General features: G+C 37.7%; 1 protein-coding gene across 1 annotated transcript in view; it reads left to right on the top strand.

Moving 5' to 3' along the window:
• Positions 1–22,799, top strand: part of NBEA (neurobeachin) — a 694,460-nt gene that overhangs the window by 460,781 nt on the left and 210,880 nt on the right. Inside the window, 1 exon segment of the mRNA XM_030309029.1 lies at positions 2,784–2,927. Within this exon segment, the coding sequence (XP_030164889.1) occupies positions 2,784–2,927 (144 nt within the window).

Genomic DNA, 22,799 nt, shown 5'->3' on the forward strand with positions numbered 1-22,799 from the left:
TGCTAAGGAGTTTATTTTTTTTATTTTTTTTAACGTTTATTTATTTTTGAGACAGAGAGAGACAGAGCATGAACGGGGGAGGGTCAGAGAGAGAGGGAGACACAGAATCGGAAGCAGGCTCCAGGCTCAGAACCATCAGCCCAGAGCCCGACGCAGGGCTCGAACTCACGGACCGCGAGATGGTGACCTGAGCTGAAGTCGGATGCTTAACCGACTGAGCCACCCAGGCGCCCCAAGGAGTTTAGATTTTGACTCCTATCATGTAAGACTTGCATTGAATGTTGTTGATTGGGAGGAGTTAGTAAACAATATTCAGCAGGAAAATATCAATTTATTTCTGCTTTGTAATAATCACTCTGACAAAAACATGGGGATAGAGTGAATAAGGGAGCTATTGAAGACCTCCAGTCTAAAACAATGGGAGCCTGAGCTGGGGCCATGGCAGTCACCTTCCAGGATGACCCCCAAGGTTTATGGCTTAAGTAAGTGGGTGTATCAAAACAGGGAGAGGTGGAGAAGCCAGAGATGATTCATTCAGTTAGGGAAATGTGGAATTAGGAATATCCAACTGCAGATGTCTAATAGAAATATGGCTTCTCGGTTATTAATCATTGGATTTGTGTCTTTTGTTCTCAGATGATGCAAGCTCTGAGTTGCTCAAATTAAGTTACTACCCAAGAAGCAAACAAGTTATAAAGATAGCTACCCCCAGAAGAGTTCTGTTTTACTGGCTTTATATCACCAAGAAACCAAATAAAATTAAGATAAGATTCTGGAGCATTCAGTATTCAGTCCTCAGGCTTTTATTCCAGAAGTAAGAATCATCTGTGGGCCTGTGAAAGAATATACATATAACCTGTTTAATTCCTCTCACCTCCCACGTAGCATTAATTTGTAATAATATTGTTTGTTTCTGAAGTATTTATCAAAATATGTTTTAACAAATCTATTACTTTATGCTGTTCTAATTGCCATTATCCAGTAAGAGCTAGGATAACAGACTGTACCTCTCTGACAGTGACATTCTACAGCGCTATTATGACATGACCGTGTTCCCCATATGTTTTTTATTCCTCCACGTGCTACTTTTGAGCCAACTTATTAACGTTTTAAGCAAACAGAATTTGCTCTGAGTCGCTGACAGAAACAAGTGTGTAAGTCGCAATGAAAGGCTAGCTCTTTTCCCATGCAAGTTTTACAGCGGCTAGATGTACTTCTGAGGAAATGGTCGAGCAGATATCACAGACATTAATGGACTATTAATATCCAAAGTCCTATATTGAGGCTGGGAGAATGGACCAAAAGTATTGCTAATTGTTCACTGTAGAGAATTTTGGCCAAAGGTGTGATAAGATTTGGAGAGTTATTGCACATGTACACAAGCATCATAACAGCCCCTAGAACTCTGATGTGACACCACCATGCAGGACTGATGTGTTAGGCTCCCATTTGCAGGAATATTTCCACCATGCCTAATGACGTGTAGGTATTTTCCCAGGAAACGCTGCTTCCTTGAAGCCTATATGCTAATATTACAGCTAGAACACATTAAATTACATTTTCTTCCAGAAGAAATTCCTCCTTCAAGTAATATGAAATAGAGGTGTTTTTTAGCTATCTATATAGATAGACAGCTAAAATATATGTATGTTTACATATATATACATACACACACATATATATGTGTGTGTATGTGTGTGTATGTATATATATAAGTTTACTTGCTCTTCAGATCATTTGAGTCATCATCACCTGCCAAAGCGGGTGGCTGAAGTGGCTATTCTTAAGGTATTTTAATATAATGTAGAAATTTAAATCCTGAATTATATCCATTACGCAGTCAGATCCATGAGAGATTCAAATGCGTTGTAATTTGTAACCTTAACTGATTGCCATGTTAATGCTAGGTCAGCTCTGGCTGTATTTCAATTTTTCTGACTGACTTTGTTTTTATATATTTGGCCTTCTATACTATTTTATATAACAAAATAAGGCTATCAGTTTAGAAAAACTATTGATTTCACTAACTGTTAATAGCAATTGTGCAGCACATTTTATGTCTATACTAGTCCTAACTTCACCTGTTTGTAGCTTCCCAGTGACAACCACTTCTCTCTTCAGATGTGGATGCGTTCTTGTTTTCTTCATACTTCTGTACTTTCAAAAATGATCTGATTGGGGTGCCTGGGTGGCTCAGTCAGTTAAGCAAGTGACTTTTAGCTCGTGTCATGATCTCACGGTTCAGGAGTTCAAGCCCCGCATTGGGCTACAGAGCCTGCTTGGACTTCTCTCTCTGCCCCTTCCTCACTTGCACACTCTCTCCCTCTCTCTCAAAATAGAGAAACTTTAAAATTAAAAAAAATGATCTCGTCTAATGATTATCCAATTCACACAAAAGTACAATTGTGTAGAATTGTGTACTTTTATGTATCAGAAAGCCAAGTTTGTGGGGAGGTGCAGATTTTTTACAGAAAATGGTGGTCTTAGAGCCCTGAGACATGGGTCTGTAGAGTCCTTTCTCCTAGGCCAACTCCTAGGTCCCCATGAGACATGAACTTTCTCGGCCTGCTTCCTCATCTGTGAGATGAGGGTAGGTGATTACACCCCCCACCTTTCTCAAAGCTTTTCTGAAAGCAAACCAGATGAAGGGGAAAATGTTCTCTAATTCTGTAATTGTGAAGTCATGTGTAAGTGCAGCATAAACTTATAAGAAAGTAATAGGTTGTTTTTTATACAAAAAGCTAAGCAATCATGATCACCCATATTATTTTGGTTGTGATTAGGCACTGAAGAAGATGTGGTCAAGTCCAAGAAAACCTTCAGAAGTCAAGCGATAGTGAATCAGAACGCAGAGACAGAACTTATGCTGGAAGGGGATGACGATGCAGTCAGCTTGCTGCAGGAGAAAGAAATCGACAATCTTGCAGGTAAATGTGTAAATATTTTTCTTCTATTTGTTATGAGTGATAAATACACACAAAGTTCCTGAGCTGGAGATCTGTCTCCTGGTGAATGAGTTTGTACCAGTGGTTGGAACGAGGCTGAATCTCGTGAACATTAATCATTTACTTTATCTCGTTTCTTGTATTGGAGAGAAGAAAGTACATACCAAACAAATATGTATTTTACTACTAATAATTGAATACTGTACCTACTCTCTTTGTAATGAGGAGCAACATTTAATGTGAGATAGTGTATAGCATAAATTGTCCTCTCTAACTGCCTGAATAATTGGAAGGGGGGACAGAATGCTAGACTCATCAACATACATGTGACTCCAACATGCTAACGGCTGTGAAGAACAGCCACCTCAGCCACGAGACCATCGAATTTGCCGTTTTTTTCCCTGCTTTCACTTTTGGGAATGTCCCTCCCCATTCCTGTTTTTTTTCTCTATCGCCACACTGCTAACCCCCACATTCTTTCACCTGCCTGCCCTCAGTTTTCATCTTGTCCTATGCTGGTGTAAGGTGAGTTCAGAGCAGTACCTGCCATGACCATGTGGGATATGGATATCTCAGAGTGTTGGCCTATACCCTTGTTTGGGTTTTAAACCATCTTTGAGACTCTGATGAAAACAGATTGCTTCACGAAGGTGCACATATAATTTTGTACACAATTTCAGAGGGTTCACTGACCCCTGGAAACCAGTCCATAGAATCATATCCTGGATCTCAAGTGAAAAACTCCTGCTTTAGAGTCAAAAAGTGGCTGAGTCTTCCCTCAATTCTGTATTTTCAGTCCATACCACGGTGGGGAGGCAGGTGCCAGTAGAGAAGTGGACTTGTATTCATCATTCTGTTTACAAAATAGCACTTCTGTTTTCAGAAATGTGCTGAAAATGATCTGGCATGCTTTATGAAAACCTCCAGTGAGGGCCACCTGGGTGGTTCAGTCAGTTAAGCATCTGACTCTTGATTTTGGCTCAGGTCATGATCTCAGGGTTCATGGGATGGAGCCCCACATCGGGCTCTGCACCACCAGCACAGAACCTGCTGGGGATTCTCTCTCTCTCTCTCTCTCTCTCTCTCTCTCTCTCTCTCTCTCTCTCAAAATAAATAAATAAGCTTTAATTAAAAAGAAAAAAGAAAGCCCCTGGTGATGTTTTCTACCAGTTAGAGATTTCTCTTTTTCCCAGAGGTGTTCTTATTAATTGTAAACTAGAGGTGGCACATTATTCTCCCTCTTCTATAAAATGTTTAATAAGGTTATTCTAATGCCAGCTCCTGCATATACCTAGTCTAGTCACTGACGTTTCTGTATCATGAAAATTATGTGTTCCATTTGGAACTCATCCTAAGTCTATGAACAAATGTTTGCTTTGAATTCCTAGGTAAGTGTTGAAGTTTTGGTTTTGTTGTTTTCGTGGTTTGTCTTACTAGTTCAAAGATTTACTCTGAGGCCATTTGGAAGTTTAAGCAAATGAAGTCTGTGATTTCTTTTTCCCAAAGATTTGTTTTCTCTTTTCCCGGTCTTATTCTTGATCCTAAAGAAGTAGAGAAAATTTATAAACATGTTTTGGTACCTTTTTAGATAATGTGTTGTCTTTCCTCATTCACATATGGTAATAAATATGTTCAATAATTATACAATTTAGTTTAGACTCTCCATTATAAAAGTAATTAATTAGTTGATACAAATTTGGCTGGTACCCTGAAGTTTATTATAAAAGGATTTTCCCTGTACTACCAGAGGCAAAATCCAATAAAGACTCATAACTTCTTTATGTTTCTCTCCTTTAATGGTATCTAGAGTAATTATTAATATTAATTAACAGTTTTTTTACTTGTATTTATTTTTGAGAGACAGAGAGAGACAGAGAACAAGCAGGGAAGGGACAGAGAGAGAGGGAGACACAGCATCTGAAGCAGGCTCCAGGCTCCGAGCCGTCAGCACAGAGCCTGACGTGGGACTCAAGCCCATGAACCATGAGATCACGACCTGAGCCACCCAGGCGCCCCTATTAATTAATACTTTAAACAAAATTCCCAAAATAACATTAAGTTAAAATACCTACAGGACAATGAAAGTATGCTTGCAGTAAATTAGTTAAAAACCTAATTATGTGGCTCTTGACCAACTCACTGTCAAGACTCTTCTAACTTCAGTCTTTTAAACAGATTTTTCTTTGAGCAGATCCACTCCTATCTATTTCCACCTGGTTCTAATTCATACTATTTTTGCAGAATGCTTGTGTCTGATAAATCTTACAAACTGTCCTAAAATATTGATCCCTGATCTGGTCAGTAATGTTCATCTTTAAAACAGCAATCCATGAATGTGACACTGAGCTTTGAATGCAGTAGAAAAGAAGGAGGGGATGGATGTTTTGTGAAGGGAGAAGTAAAGGTAACAGAAATAGTCTGCATAATATATAGGTATATATAGGTTCATCTTGTAAATGCTGAAGCCTGTTTATTATCTAGACTGGCGGGATAGTTATAGTGTCACAGAGAAATCATTTTTAGAAGTTAATTACAAACCGCTATTCTTAGATTTAAGAGGTTAATAAAATTGCGGACCACATAAATATGTAACTTTTTGGTTGTCTTTGTCTCAAAAACTAAAATTTCTTCAATAATAGTGGCTTTCTTGTATATAACTTAGTGTTCTATATATCCAAATAGTGCTAAGCTGCCTTTATAAAGAGTGCTTCTGTATCACAGGAGATGTACACTCATTAAAATCCAGGACATCCTAAAATTAGTATAATCTGATACTGTTGTCTGGAAATATTATGTAAGATAACAAATGCCCATTTTTCATTTCTGGGATTAAAAATTACAGGTTGATCTTTTCATGATTTAGTGATAGGACTTGCATATCAGTAATGTAAGAAATGTACCTTCAAAAGTATACAAGTACTTAAGAGTTCTTACATTTTAGAGTTTCGTTGAATGAAGGCACCATTTTTATAATAATAATGGTAAACCTAAGCCTGCCGATTAGCCTAATTCATTTTCTTGTTCTTACAAAGCTCTGTTTTGCTGATAGGCACACAAATGAGGAGACCATGCATTATAATTTGTCAATATGCAATATTTCTTATGAGTCAAGTTAAATTCCAAGAAAAAAAAATACGCTAATTAGAATAGAAAACTAAGGAAAGTACTAATTTGGTTAAGATTAATTCTATTTGGTGGCTTAAAAGACAGGTTCAGTTTTTGTTTATAAAAAGAAAAAAAAAAAGAATAGCTAGCATGGCTTCCTAAGAACCAGGCGGTGTTCGAAGAGCTTTATATGCAGTAACCTATTTCATGTTCACAATAACCCTATGACCTAGATACTATTATTACCCTAATTTTACAAATGAGGCTTTAGAGGCCAAGACAGATTAATTTGCTTGTGTAAGATTAAAAAGTAAATAAAATAATGTATTTCCTCTTAAATACATAGTTTATGGTTTGAATTGAAATATACCAAATACTATATTTAAATATGCATGTGTATATACTTAAAGACTCTCCTAAAATAATGTCAAAAGAAGATCCTCAGCTTATACCTCAATTTTTACATTGGTCCATTATACTATATTTAGAAGTCTATGAATATGCCCAATAATTAATTTTGGTTTTATATATCAGTTCTCTAAAATCATTCCGGTAAGTTAAGAAAATTTGGTAGAGTATTTTTTAGCACAATTTTATTTGAATTTTGACTCCTTTTTTTCCCCATTTTCTTTGGAGTTTTCTAGTTTTAATAAAGATAAAATGGTCCACAAATTTTACAGCTTTAAATGTCATACAATTTTCTGTTTCACTTTTTAGTTCCCTTTCTTCCCAAGCTGTTCATCTCAAGAGGCAAGTTAAATGTGTGTGATTATTAATTACTCAATTTATTATGCATTGTAGCAAGTGGCTAATATAATTATAATATAGAAGTATGCAAATCAGTTAAGTAATTATTATATTAATAACACCTAACTTTATTTTAATTGCTTTTTTTAGTTTGTAGTGATTCACCAAAGTGAATTAGCACCTAAGATTCCATACGTAACTAAAAATTTCAATTTACTAATTATATTGTTACTTAAAACATTGTAATTAATTAATATAATTTAACTGATTTTAATCTAAAACCCCGATATACATTTTAATTTGAAACTTACTTTGCCAAGTTATTTCTTCAAATAATTATTAAGTAACTGAAATTTAAGATTAACTCAAATTTATATGAATTGACAAGTGAATGATTTACTTCAACTGATAGAATTGTGTAGCACTGATAAAACGTACCTCCTTTTTTTAGGATGGTAGTTCTGTCACATACACTGAGTGAAAGTACAAATATTTTCCATAACAGATTTGAAATTTGTACAGATTTCTTTATTGTTACTTACAAATATTAGTCATTTTGCAAAGTTAGGGAATTCTGGGTTCATGTTGATGATGGTCACTTATGGTTCATCAGTTCTGCAAATTATCAAAAAAATGTTTTATCTGTGTAAGCTCTTTTTACCAATAATCCACCCATCCATTCCTACACCAATATCCAAACTTCTTAACCAGAAATATCCTTCACATTTTTCCATTCTACACCTTCCCTTGTATCACTTATCAAAATCTCTACCCATTTTTTATACGTATTTTAAACACTTCATGAAGTATTCACTGGCCAGTTTTGTCACCCCATAACCTTTGTGTGGTAGCGATTTTATTGAGACATAATTCACGTGCCATACAACTGACCCATTCAAACGGCACAATTTAATGATTTTTAGTATATTCACAGAGTCATGCAGCCATCATCACAATCTTAGAACACTCCATCACACAAAAAGAAACCTCCACACTCTTTGGCTATTCCACCCAATTTCCCATGCCCCCTCTACAGGCCTAGAGGACCAGTAATCTACTTTCTGTCTCCATAGATTTGACTATTCTGGACATCTCATATAAACATAATTGTATAATATGTAGTCTTTTGTGATTAGCTTATTTTACTTACCATTATGTTTTCAAGACTCATCCATGTAATAGCATGCATGTCCTTTTTATGGTGAATAATATTCCATTGAATGGATATGTCACATTTTGTTTATCCATTCATTAATTGTTGGACATTTGGTGTGTTTCCACTTTTTGGCTACTGTGATTAACAGTATGAACATTCACATACAACATTTTATGCCAACATGTGTTTTCATTTCTCTTGAGTATATACCTAGGCATGAAATTTCTAGGTCAAATAATAACTCTATCTTTGACTTTTTGAGGAACTGTTAGACTCTTTTCCAAAGTGGCTGCATCATTTTACATTCGTATCACCAGTGTGTGGGGATCAGATTTCTCCACATCTTTACTGCTCATTATTATCTGTCTTTTTTATTATAGCCACTCTTTGAAATTTTGATTATATCACTCTTAAGATACTGATACAATACAAGATGTTTTTGTGTATGTTTTCTTTTTCCTTTTAGATTGAAAATTCCTTAAATATAGTGACCATATCCCATATATCTTTGAAACGGGAAGAAATCTAACACAATTACTTGCACTAAAAATGTTCCCATTGAAAAAAGTTTATGTAGGGGGCGCCTGGGTGGCTCAGTCCATTGAGCGTCTGACTTCGGCTCAGGTCATGATCTCATGGCCTGTGAGTTTGAGCCCCGCGTAGGGCTCTGTGCTGATAGCTTGGAGCCTGGAGCCTGCTTCAGATTCTATGTCTCCCTCACTCTCTGCCCCTCCCCTACTCATGCTCTGTCTCTATCTCAAAAATAAATAAACATTAAAAAATTAAAGAAAAATTTTATGTAGGTTGAAATAAACTAGAGAGCTAGTTTAATAACTATAGATTATTATCTAGTTAATTTATACCAAAACCAAAAAAACAATTGAGCTATTAGAATTAAGTGTTTGGGGCTTAAATTATTCAGATCATCTGTTCATACTAATTGAATCATTCAAATTACTCAAATCATCAGTTGACTTTTTCAGGGTAATGTGACTAAACTAATCTTTCTTCCGTTCCAGTTTTTGCTAATTGTATCATTTTAACTAAATGTCTCTTAAGACTCCCATTTTTAAAGTCAAGATACCACTGTGACTCTTACTCAAAAATTTTTTTTTCTCTATCGCACAGAAAAGATATTCTATAACCAAAGGATTATATTGTTATTTTGAATACTTAAAAAGAGTTAACTAGTATAGAAAACTGGCAACGTGGGAAAAAAGTGTTAGAATATGAAAGTTGGATATTTTTATGTGGCTTTTTCAAAGTGATAGATTTTATTATCCTTTACACACACACACAATCACCTCACATACCACACACCAAAGTCCAGAATCCATAACTCAGAAAAAAAATGCATTATATAAACTTAAGAATGAAAAAGATATAGAAATGAGGAGAACATATACTAAAAGAAACAGGATGTAATCAGTAAGAGGTTCTCCTAAATGACAGTCAGCTTCCTTGCAGGACACCCCCCTTTAATGCCCTAGACAGTTCCCAAGTATGCTTTCAGTGATGTTTAGAGGGCAGTACCTTTTCAGACTATTTTTCTGGTTGTTAATGGGTCAAATTTTTGGTCTGTTTTCTGTTATCTTTATTAATTCATGGTGAATGCAGATATCAAATAATTGGAGGGGAGCTTGCTTAGACTTTGTTTTAAGGTTGACCATTCCTACCTCCCTAAGTCTCTATTTTCTTACATTCACACACCAACTGATTTGCTTACTCATTAACATCTATTAAATATTTAGGAGATAGAACTCTGGGACTCAGAGACTGATAGAAAAAAAATCATCAGAAGGATTAGCACTGCTACCACTACCTCTCAGTAACTTCAGTAACCAGAAAGTTACTTCATAAAATATGTCTAGCCTAATAAGTGAAAGTAGACAATTCCGATGATCAGATAAGTGGGGCGCCTGAGTGCCTCAGTTGGTTAAACATCTGACTCTTGATTTAGGCTCAGGTCATGATCTCACGGTTCGTGAGTTTGAGCTCCACATCAGCCTCTGGGTTGACAGCTTGGAGCCTGCTGGAGATTCTCTCTCTCCCTCTCTCTCTCAAAATAAACATTTTTTTAAGATGATCAGATAGATACTGTAGGCCTTCCAATGTTCTAACTTGGAATGTCCAGATACCAGAGGCAAAAGTTGTTTATATATACATTGAACATTACCTAAAAACTGAGCTAAGAAAGGTGGATAAAGCAAAATATACAACATACAAGAAGGACAAACTCAAGATTCTAGAAAAATATAATAAAAATACAGGAACAACAGGAACTCGAAAAGCTAAGAGTTTTTCAGAGAAATGTTATTTAAAAAGAAAAAAGTTTGAACCTAAACACAGAAAAGTTTTATTATAATTGTTTAATGGAATAAGAGAATACATACTACAGAAGGAACAGGTTCAGTGTTAAACAGATAAACTCATACCATATCTGCTTAAGCCTAACTACTCCATGCAATCCAGTTCAAATATGGTTAATGAACAGTATTTCCCTAACAATACTAGTATGTTTTGCAAGATTTCTCCATATTTATTTTATGTAGTTTTAGTTACAGAGTCAAACTAGAATTGAATCGATCTGATATTTGTATTTAGGGGGAAAATGCCTTTTAAACATTCTGGATTCTCTAAGATGCATTTTGCTCAGTATTTTCCCCTTAATTTTTAAGCCCATGTGTATTTCAAGGGAAATTTAATCCATATGTCCCTGACTCACTCACACTTAACTCATCAAAATATTGTTTAGTAAAAGCATTTGATGTTGAAAAAGCCTTATGAGTCTTTATAAGTCTTTTTTCTCTCTCTTTGAATTAGGAAGTTGCTTTGCTAGTCATAAATAGTATACCCAAAGGGTTCACATTCAGCTTCAAACACAGAATTCACAGAGCTCTTGGACACAACATTAACACATGCCCATTGCCTACAAAAGCTAAAATATTTAAACTCCTAACTCAATTTTTTGATTCAGTTAAAGAATTGTAAAAATAAATAAAAGCTTTACCTTGACTACCTAGCCTTTCTACTCTCTCCTCATTATTTTTTCAATGTCTACAAGGCCATTTTAGAGTCTACAACATTTTGCTATAATCCATATTTTGTTGTTTCCAAAAATGTATGTCTCCTTCCACCATGTAGTATATAAAAATGCTTTTAAGGTACTCTTAATTATAACACAACCTGCTAGCCCAACTATGTAAATTTAAAATATAATAAAAAGACAAATTCAACTATTATTTAGTAGTTCACCAGCCATGATTCAAATAATATATAGCATTTTTCCATCTTTTCTTAAGAAACCATCCTTTGTTATGCTGCAAGAGTTCCACAAACCACAACAATGCCTATTCTTCCTAATACAGTTCTAGTTGAAACCTATTTTTATTTTTTTACTTGTTTCTCTGTACAGAGACTTTCCCATAAAGTAATTCCTCTACAGACTTATAATTATATTTATTCCCAACCTGAAAAGCAGAGGTGACAAAGAACTGAACTAACTTATCAGTAGACCAGATCTCTCCTACATGTAGGGGACTAAACTCTCCTATGCTGTGTTTTTTAAAAAGTACATGAATGAGTATGTTAATCACCTACTGGAAATATATGGGTCATCTTGTCTGTCACACTTGGAGGAATAAACAAACAAACAAGAAAAGTTCCTACTGCCAAACTGTGGATGTCAGCAACTTGGAGAAGAAGAGATGAGTATTCATCATCGCATATTGCCACACCTGTGAGGACTCCGGTGGTCTCTCCAAAAGAATTTAGCACTAATACAAACATTATATAAAAACTGATCTTGCCACTGCATTTAAAGCCGTAATATACAAAAGGACAAGTAAGTTTTTCTGCAGAGCGAAAATATTTTATTTATTTGATTATTTTATTTCCATGGCTTGGTGTTATAGAGCCAGAGTAATATCCTGCAGAAGGTACTTAAGGACAAGTATTTACATGGTGGTCAATTTGTAAGTTGTTATCACAGTAGAAGCTGCTCCATCAGTTCAAATCATCAGCCCAATAAATATAAGTGTAGAACTTTTCATCAGCAAAAAGGAAGGGAAAGTCAGACTGAGTTGCCTGTCTAAATATTGTTTTTTGTATTGTATCTTTTTCCAGTTAAAATGTTTAGGCATTTACTTGATCAGAAGATGACTGATTGCAATGTTTTATGCTTTTTTAATTCAAAAGTTCTGTTGAATTTTTCCTTCATTTAGGTCACTAACAAACAAAACTGCTTAGTTGTAGCCTTATTACAGTTCAATTGTATACAAAACAGGATTGTTAAGAACCAGGTATCACAAAAACTTTCTTAAAAAATCTTCTATCTAAGGTTGAGCTAGAAGGAGTCTCAATTCACCAACTAGTTTTCTGGGGAGAAAAATGAGCTTGATAGGTAGTAAAGAGGTATGTGTGGATGGGCACATGAAGCTGGGAGACATAATTAAAATTTATTGAAAGAAAAAAATAACCATAGGCAGTAACTTTCAATTCTGAATTAGGTAGCATAGTTCATTTTAGGGTGTGGAAATTAGGGGTCCAGACATTGGGGTATTTACTCATGATCACATTACAAGCAAAGAGATAAGCTGAGATTTAAACCCATTTTTCTTCCTCTGTTAAATCCCTTGTTCATTTCACTATTCCATTATATATAAACCAGTGTTTGCTTGGTTTTTATTTTTTTTTTATTTTTTTTTTATGAAATTTATTGACAAATTGGTTTCCATACAACACCCAGTGCTCATCCCAAAAGGTGCCCTCCTCAATACCCATCACCCACCCTCCCCTCCCTCCCACCCCCCATCAACCCTCAGTTTGTTCTCAGTTTTTAACAGTCTCTTATGCTTTGGCTCTCTCCCACTCTAACCTCTTTTTTTTTTTTTTTCCTTCCCCTCCCCCATGGGTTCCTGTTAAGTTTCTCAGGATCCACATAAGAGTGAAACCATATGGTATCTGTCTTTCTCTGTATGGCTTATTTCACTTAGCATTACACTCTCCAGTTCCATCCACGTTGCTACAAAGGGCCATATTTCATTTTTTCTCATTGCCACATAGTACTCCATTGTGTATATATACCACAATTTCTTTATCCATTCATCAGTTGATGGACATTTAGGCTCTTTCCATAATTTGGCTATTGTTGAGAGTGCTGCTATGAACATTGGGGTACAAGTGCCCCTATGCATCAGTACTCCTGTATCCCTTGGATAAATTCCTAGCAGTGCTATTGCTGGGTCATAGGGTAGGTCTATTTTTAATTTTCTGAGGAACCTCCACACTGCTTTCCAGAGCGGCTGCACCAATTTGCATTCCCACCAACAGTGCAAGAGGGTTCCCGTTTCTCCACATCCTCTCCAGCATCTATAGTCTCCTGATTTGTTCATTTTGGCCACTCTGACTGGCGTGAGGTGATACCTGAGTGTGGTTTTGATTTGTATTTCCCTGATAAGGAGCGACGCTGAACATCTTTTCATGTGCCTGTTTGCTTGGTTTTTAATTCTAAGTTGTAACCCATTGTGGGTAAGCAAATCACCTATGTGGATTATTACCCACATTATTTGTAAATAAAATAAAATAAAAGAGAAAATAATAAATTCAAATACCAAACTTCAAAATTCATCACACATAGTAAAGATAAGAACTGGAAGGACTTGCTGGGTCCTTATTCTCTGATGCCAGATCCCAACTTGATTGAGGTTGGATGTGGTCATCCAAGCAAAACAATTATCAATATTGAATATCTACTATATGCATGATATTATGGTGGGTGCTTGGAGTAAAAAGACACATACGATTAAAGTTTCTGCTTCCAAGGAGGTTATAGTCTAGAGGAAACATACACAATGAAAAACAGCAGCAACCTAGATATACAAAGGGAACAACAATAACACAAAACCGGACCCTTGACTACCATGCAGATTCTGGAAGGCCTTCCTAGAATAGGTGTTTCCTGTATTGAGTCCAGAAACGTAAGTAAAGGATTTCAAAAGATTTAAAGGGTTGTTATTGCAGACAGTGGAAACAATTATATACTAAAATATCACCCTCCCTGTGAAACTACAGTAGTTCTAAATTATTCAGGTAAATGTATGAGGCAGGGAGTTTGTGAAGTTGAGACTAACAAGCTCCTGGGGGAACGTTATGTGCCATGAGGACCCTGGATTTTTATCCTGAAGGCCACAATGAGACAGTGAAGGATTTTAAGCATGGAAATGATAAGATCCAATTTAAAAAATTTGAAAGAAATCACTCAGGCCACTGTGTAGCTTATGGTTTTAGGATGCCGAAACTTGAGGTAAAAGGCTGTTGTTCGAAGTAGAGGCAATGAGAGCCTGAACCGAGTTTAAACTGGTAGTGGCAGAAAAGGGAAGGGGACACTTAAAAAAAAAACACTTAAAAGGTAATATGTCAGGGACTGTGATAATGGGCTGGTTGTGAGGAGTAAGAACGAGGGGCACCTGGCCTAGGAGAGGGAATGATCTAGGAATTATTAAATGTTTTTGGGAATGCGAAGATGCGAGGTTTTAGGGGAGAGGAGAATGACGATGATTGGTTTAGCTAGGTCAGATGGCTATCCGACATTTTCAAACGGTTGTCAAGGTTTGGAATTTGAGAGCCAATGTTGGACATAGAGTTTATAATTAAAACACTGAAATCACCCAAGGAAAGTGAGAATACATATGGAGAAGAGCAGCGGGCCAAAGTCAGAACCCACCAAGGATACTAACAAGGAAGTCAGGCACTAAGAGAACAATAAAGAACAGTATGCTCTAGAAGTCAAAGAACTCTCCTCTTGTTCAACATTTTTCACACTGATATTCCTTAGGACACAGGTATTTTGAAATATGCTAATGAGGGGGGAGTATCGCTAAATGTGTTTGGAAAACTCTGGGTTTAAATATACAATGTCATGCAGGGTTTTTTTGGACTGATGGATAGATTTTCTGAGCTTTTTTTTTTTTTTTCAACGTTTTTTATTTATTTTTGGGACAGAGAGAGACAGAGCATGAATGGGGGAGGGGCAGAGAGAGAGGGAGACACAGAATCGGAAACAGGCTCCAGGCTCTGAGCCATCAGCCCAGAGCCTGACGCGGGGCTCGAACTCACGGACCGCGAGATCGTGACCTGGCTGAAGTCGGACGCTTAACCGACTGCGCCACCCAGGCGCCCCTAGATTTTCTGAGCTTTTAACACATGAATTCACATGTGCTCCTCTGCCACTGTGGCCTAAGTAGAGGATAAAAGTGCAGGCAAAAGGAGTGAACAGGGGTGGAGAACTACGAGGGAGAAGCTGATGTGTAGAAACTTAACAAAGGAGGTCAGGGACAAAGATAAGATAGTAGCTAGAGGGGGCAGGGAGGGTAGGACCAAACCCCAGGTAGAGTGAGTAACTGGTTTGAACAGGATGAAAGATACATTTTCTGAAACTGGGGGAAAAAAGAGAGAGAGAAAGATAATGACAAATGCAGAGGCAGAAAAGTCTCAGATGGAGGAAGGCATCAAGATAAATGACAAATTTTCATTTTTCTCCAAAATATGAATACTTCATTTATTACCGAAGCAGGATGGACAGATGTTCATAGTGAATTTTCTAGGAAGGAGCCATATATCTAATCATCTTCTCAACAAGATGTGTGACCACAAAAAAAGGATAAACGCCACCGTGCCACACTGTAATATCTGAGCTTTAATCATTGATTCCTTAACCTGAAACATCTCACATTCACAACTTGGTATGTGTTTTCAGTTTCACATCATACTGTCCCTCCCCCTTCACACGTCCTAATCACTGGCCAGTCTTACTTCTCCTGTACACATACTGCAGCTGTGTGTTTGTTCAAACTCTTCTGCTCTGCTTACAATGCTCTTCCCCCTCGTATCCATCTGTCCACATCCTACCCATCCATTACAGCTCACTTCAAATACCATTGCCATCTTCCTGTCCCAATTACAGCTATCCCCCCAAAAAAGCTGGGTGGAAACCATCACGGTTCAGTGAATGTCTATGGAATTTTTTCTGTCCCTTCCTTGTTGGGAGGCATGTATACATAACAGCCCTGACTTTGAAGTCAGATAACCAGGGCAGAATCTTGTCTCTACCATTTACTAGTTGTATGACCTTCCCTAAATTACTTCACCACTTCGTCTCATTTTCTATCTGTGAAATGGACACAATAGCAGTTCCTGTATATCATAGGTTTGTTGTTATGAGGAACAAATGAGATCGGTTCATGTAAAGTGCTTTAACAATGCTTAGATAGCTTTTCTCCTTTATGTCATTACCGCGTGTATATATTTCTTACCTCTACGATGTACTATAAGCTCTCGAGTAAAATTCATGTCTCATACTTTAGTCTGTGCTCTCTTAGTACCCAAAACAGTGAATAATTTTTGTTGACCACATGAATGAATGAATGGATGCTGAGTTAAGTATGTTTCTCTAAGCATTTAAATTATAAGGAGGGAACAACTTAGTAGGAAAACTATGGCAGTTATAACATTATGCCATTAAAAAAAAATAATAGTATACATGTGACATAGCTACAATGACCAATTACATTATAACCCTTGTTGGTTTTCAGCATATCTTTTACTTATGTTTTCTCTAAAATGCAGTGTCTTTCATATTTTTAAAGCACAACTTGAAATGAATTCCAGAAAAATGTAAAGGGTGTGATCTGTTAATACAATGTCTTTTTACTAGTACATCCACATGCAATAATGGTGTATTTCTTTTTCTATTTTCAATTCCATAAAGATATATTGCATACCATGCAACAGCCACTGTGTTAGAGGAAGAAGGTAACACCCTTTTCTTTAAGTAGCTTATGCCAAATGGGAGGATAGACGTTTAAACACATATATGAAATATATTATAAGGCTGCAGTAAACGTGCACCCATGAAGGCTAGGCCCTTACTCCACCCAAGGGTACAAAGACTTGGTCCTCCTGGTCCAATAGATTTAAATCATCTCCTCTGGTTTATTCACTCATCTAGTCCAGTAGGAATTTACTCTTCTCAATCATTAAATGATATCCTCATGCCATAAAAGAGTCACTACGCTTCCAGAAAGTAAAAAATGTATTCCATATGTTGAACTAAACGTGATATAACTAGAAACACAAATCTCATCTGGATCACCTAGTGAATCAAAAGACAGAACAAATGAGCACAATGAACATTAAAATGATCGCTGTTTATTAGTAAATTTTTGTGCTAAAAATAACTCAGTTAAAATTTACTTAGCGTATATATGCTTTATAAGTTTTTTTTCCTATAAAATTACTCATTGCCTTTGTGGAAAATGCACGGGTTTTTGTTGACTTATTTTTTATAGAAAAAATTACCTGTTCTACAAATATATTGGAAAACCTAAATGGTAGGTTTAAATTAGAGCCTATCAGATTATCTCTTGGTACATTTAAAAATTATTTATTATAAACATGCTAAATTAGATGAGATGCTAGATAATATTAGTGCAGAAATAGGTGTTCTACCATGATGAACAAATATTTTGTTAAAATGCAGTTTTCTATTGCTCTTATATAGAGGGCTCCATTCTTTCTGTTTCCATTTCAGACTGTGTTGAGGTTTTTTTTTTTTTTTTTTTTTAATTTTTTTTTTTCAACGTTTATTTATTTTTGGGACAGAGAGAGACAGAGCATGAACGGGGGAGGGGCAGAGAGAGAGGGAGACACAGCATGGGAAACAGGCTCCAGGCTCTGAGCCATCAGCCCAGAGCCCGACGCGGGGCTCGAACTCACGGACCGCGAGATCGTGACCTGGCTGAAGTCGGACGCTTAACCGACTGCGCCACCCAGGCGCCCCTGGACTGTGTTGAGTTTTACCACAGGTAGCTTTACTCAGATCTGAAGACCTTGATGTGGTTCTTAAACACGTGTATAATTTTGTACAATAATAATCTAAGGAAACCAGTGTATTATGGGGATGGTTGGTTATTGTCCATCTCAATCTAAAAATAGATTACGTTTGGGGCACCTGGGTGGCTCAGTTGGTTAAGTATCCGACTTCGGCTCAGGTCATGATCCCATAGTCCGTGAGTTCGAGCCCCATGTCGGGCTCTGTGCTGTCAGTTCAGAGCCTGGAGCCTGCATCGGATTCTGTGTCTGCTTCTCTCTCTCTCTGCCCCTCCCCACTCATGCTCTGTCTCTCTCTGTCTCTCAAAAATAAACGTTAAAAAAATTTTTTTTTAAATAAAAATAGATTACATTTGGGGCACCGGGGTGGCTCAGTTGGTTGAGCATCCAACTCCAGATTTCCGCTCAGGTCATGATCTCACTATTGGTTCAGTAGATCCCTTCTTAAGGCTCTGTGCTATCAGCATGGAGTCTGCTTGGGATTTTCTCTGTCCCTCTCTCTCTGACCTTCCTCTACTCATCATGTGTCTATGTGTTCTCTCTCTCTCTCTCTCTCTCTCTCTTTCTCTCTCTTTCTCAAATAAATAAACTTAAAAATATGTATAAATAAAGGCAGATTATGTTCAAGAAGTCACCAAAGAGCTTAAGAAGCTACTTCTTGGACACAGTGAGCTTTGTAAAAAATTCAGGTTTATAGAGTGTTTGTAATCAATAGTGTGTGTGTGTGTGTGTGTGTGTGTGCGTGCGCGTGTGTGTGTTTGGGAGGGAAGGAGGGAGAGAATAATGCTGGAAGTTAAATTCATAACTCTTGCGATGTGTATTCCATTAGTTGTTCACATTATATTTTTTTGATTCAAGCATAAACATTCTATAACTATTTTCCTGCAAGAAGTTTTTGAAAGCTTCAGAGGATTATTATTCTGAAATTATATTTGGACCACTATCAATATTTTCTGTACATAAAGAAAAGAGTCACTGTCTAGAGATTTTGTTACTATCCTATCTTTTTTCTTGGGGAATTTCAAATGCTTGAAATCAGGGAACTATCCTGGCTAATAGAAATCTCAGATCTTAACATTTCCTCTTAACTCCCTCTCCCCCAGGCACATACACAAACACCTCCATTTTCTTTATGCCTAAAGCTTTCCTAAGATTTCAAAACAAAGTCCCAGCTCTCTTATATTCTTCATTAGTTCCCTTTAAGTTGTTTTGAGATTAAAGCATGTTATTCTTTGAATTCTATGGGGAAAATGTTTTCTTTAAATTGGTATTGCCATACTTAAAAGTAATAGAAGTCCATTGCAGGTAGATACTTTACATGTGTTCAGCTACTCACTCTATGAGTTTTTCCTACAAATTGTATCATATTATAGAAGAAATTGTAAAGATTACTTCCATATTAAAATTTTATCTTAATTGTTTTTGGAATGATACCTTCTTCCACTAAACAAAGGATTTCAGATTAGTTCTTTTTCTTCTAAGTAATGTCAGGATTTTAAGTTTAATGATTTTATAAAGATTAGTCAATGTTTATTATCCCCCAAATAATTATCTTCTGCATGTTCCTAGAGCAAACTGAATATGTAGTTTTAAAGTAATTGAGGTTGAAGAAAATCTATCTACTTAATAAAACTTTTATTAATATTAAACTAAGTTTAGAAAGTATTCAAGTGATACTAAAATTCATTGTAACTTCATGTACACTAAATATAGGTTTGGCCAGTTGAAATTCATCAAATAATTATAATGATGCCAATTTTCATTCAACTTCAGCTCTTTGTCCCTATATAGTCTTCGTTGTACTTTATATTGAAACTTGTAAAGAATCTTAGCCTTGTTTGAAAAATTAATTGCCATAGTTGCCTGTTAATGCCTGTTAGTATGTTACTGACACCCCTAAAAATGACTAATTCCTGGATGTGAGAAAAAGAAAAGCAGCCCTTGACCTCTGGAAACTTGCCTGACCCTTATAAGGAAGCCCAGTATTGTCAGGAGCTAGTATGGAGCTCATAGCTAGGCCCTGGTGTTTTCTTATTGGTCATAAACAATCTCACAGAACACCAGCATCAGACAAGAACTCATGATGATGATGTGAGGCAAAAAATAACTTTATAATTTTGTGCAAGCATTGACAAAAGCAAGGTCACTCTGCATACCACCTAAATATCAAACATTCCCCCGCCCATCTCCTGGTTTATATGGGGGACTGCTGCTTCTTTGCTAATTATAGCTTTAGCCTAGATCTTGCCCTCCATCCCTCTAGATAAGATTTATTAAGACCCATAATCACAGAATTATCCCTGCTTCCCGACAGAGCCCAACTCAGAGCAAAGCCAAGCTCCTTGAACTCTTCTCAGAATCACTTAACCAAAGCCCATATCCTACAAAGTCCCTTATGAAGTTGCCCGTTTCTCCCTCATTGCACTGAGCAGTAAACCCGACTTCTTCAGCTACACATGTGTTCCTGGCGGTCTTTGACAAGAGGGTATTGACACATCCATAGCCCCCAAAACTGTCAATATTGAACTAGTAGTTAAGTAAAAATGATGTAAAAGAACCTTGTACACTGTAAAGCTTTATTAGAAAGTTGATGTATTATTAAGATTTCCAGACTTGGAATTTTGTTTTCAGTGGAATCATCCAAACCCACAAGTATTTTTTAACATTCTACTTTTTAAATATATTTGATGAATAGTTCCCTTTCCAAATATAAAACATGTGTATTTTCTACTCTAGGTTTACCATCTCAACTGATTAAAGATGGTGTAACTCTCAAGAGAAGTTCATTCATTTAAAGATTCTTTTCATTATGCTTGGGTGATCTTTGTTCTAGTTCAGATTTTAAATTAGCATTGAAATGAATGTCAAGTAGTATCCCTATCCTTTCAGAAATAGTGATGGATCAATATTTCTTAAACATTACCTGCCAACTCTAAAAGCAAATAACGCTTATTGTTGCTTTCGTCACCACTTTAGATGGTGGCATTTTAAACTGCTGTGTTCTACGCATCAGTATGGGGGAGGAGGTTCTGACCCCCCCCCCATCTGTTTAATGGCCATCACTAGACTTCACTAGGTGCTAAGAACATTATTGTAACATATCCTTTATTGCCATAATAGTGGTTGGAATGGATATACCTACATTCAGTCCGGAACTCACCACACCAAGCAAAGTTGGGAGGTTGAATTTGTACCCAGTCATCTTCCAGGACAGAGTCTGCAAGATCGCCATCTTTCTGGGATCCACAGATGCTGCCCTCTTTAAACTGTTTTTATTTGAAAAGGGATCCCAGGTTTTCACATGGAAAATCTCCCACATGGAAGATCTGGTTTGTGATGGTGTCTTATGTAAACATTTTAATATCAGATCCCTAAAATCCAGAGGCTCCCCCAAAAGGGATTAAAACATAATCCCCTCTCTCTATTGCTGTAGTGGATTAACTGTGTATTCTCTCTGCGGCTGGTTTGCTCCCTGAAGGCTGCAACAAAAAGACTCGGTGCTCCTTAAACATGCTATGGAATTGGAAGTTGTAATTGGAGATTTCCAAAGGACAGGGGTAAAAATGACACACTATTAAGGCTGAATGTTTCATGACGCCTCTTTCTGAAAGAAGAACCAGTTCGAAGTCCTTTTATAAGCCCCCAGAAAATCTCAGTTCAATAGAATCAGATTGGAGTAAAAGCAGAGGCAAGCGCAGTGTCCTTTCAGAAACGCAGAGAATCCAGTAGAGAGAATGTGCTCCCTGTGAAAAGTTCACGGAGACGTGTACTTAGAATCCGTAATATATTTCAGTAAATCACTATATATGGTTTTGATAATGTGTTTCTTGATTTTTTTTTCAATTTCTCCCAAGTTAATTGCTTGAATATGTTAAATTACTCTTTAAGAAAAAGGAATAGTTCGCCATTTTAAATGTTTTTGACCATTCTTCGTCTCCAAATGCCAGAAACCTCTATTAAACCAGAAGTCACTGGCCTTCGCTGTATATATAGCATGACGACTTTTGTAAGGTTTTAGCAAGGCCCAACGATGTATAAGAAGGCACTGTTTTCAATGTCAGTCACATCACCTTCTTTCTCACCTCGCCCCAGTCAAGAGAGTAAGCCTCCAGTCAAGATCTCTCCAGAAAGGAAATAGGAAAAGTGGCGTCCACTGGAGCGTCCTGGTGGCTCAAGGGTTAAGGGAGCGGTTCGAACCGGCCCGAGCGTTGGGGGATTCCGAGGAGGACGCGGGAGGCAGGAGGCGCCGCGGAGCGCGCGCACAGACCCTCCAATAAACACAAAGGAGGGCCTGGGGAATAGAAACCCAAATCCACTTGTAATCGTACAAGAGATTCGGGCATAATTACTTGAGCAACCTAGATTAAGATTGATGAGCCTTTAAAGTGGCGCTTCAGATCGACCGCCTCGCCCTTTGGAAAGAAAAACCTTGTGCAGCCGAGATGGACCCCGACTCCGCTTGGCTACGCGGCGGGAACTGGCGGCCCGGGACCCAGGCCGGGAGTGCGCGCGCCCCGGGGCCGGGCCCCCCGGTGCGGGCTCGGGGGGTACCGAGGGCAATAAACTAACCGAAAGGGCTTCGCGTTAGTGTGACCCAGGCGGTCAGCTCGGGGGTGAAGGCTGACACTGACGCAGTTGGCTTCCTGTCCACCCGGTTAGGCGCGACCGAAGCCGGCCGAGAGCCCTCTCCGTGCCTCCCGCGGCAGAAACGGCCCGGCTTTGTGCAGGACGGTAGCGGCCTCGGGGCGCACGCCTCCCTGGGAACGTGAACTTCCCCGCAGTCCCCGGGCCCCGCCGGGTCGGGCCTGCCAGCGGTGGCCTCGGCGGTGGCGGCGCGAGCCGGTCTCACCGCGAGGAGCCGCCGCCGAGGGCCCCGAGCCCGAGCGGCCGCAGGGGACCTGCCTTTTTATTGCCTTTATCCTACTGTTACTGTGACTCGTTTGACTATGTGCATTTCA

Source organism: Lynx canadensis, chromosome A1 (assembly GCF_007474595.2).
Source record: "Lynx canadensis isolate LIC74 chromosome A1, mLynCan4.pri.v2, whole genome shotgun sequence".
In the NCBI taxonomy this organism is placed as follows: Eukaryota; Metazoa; Chordata; class Mammalia; order Carnivora; family Felidae; genus Lynx; species Lynx canadensis.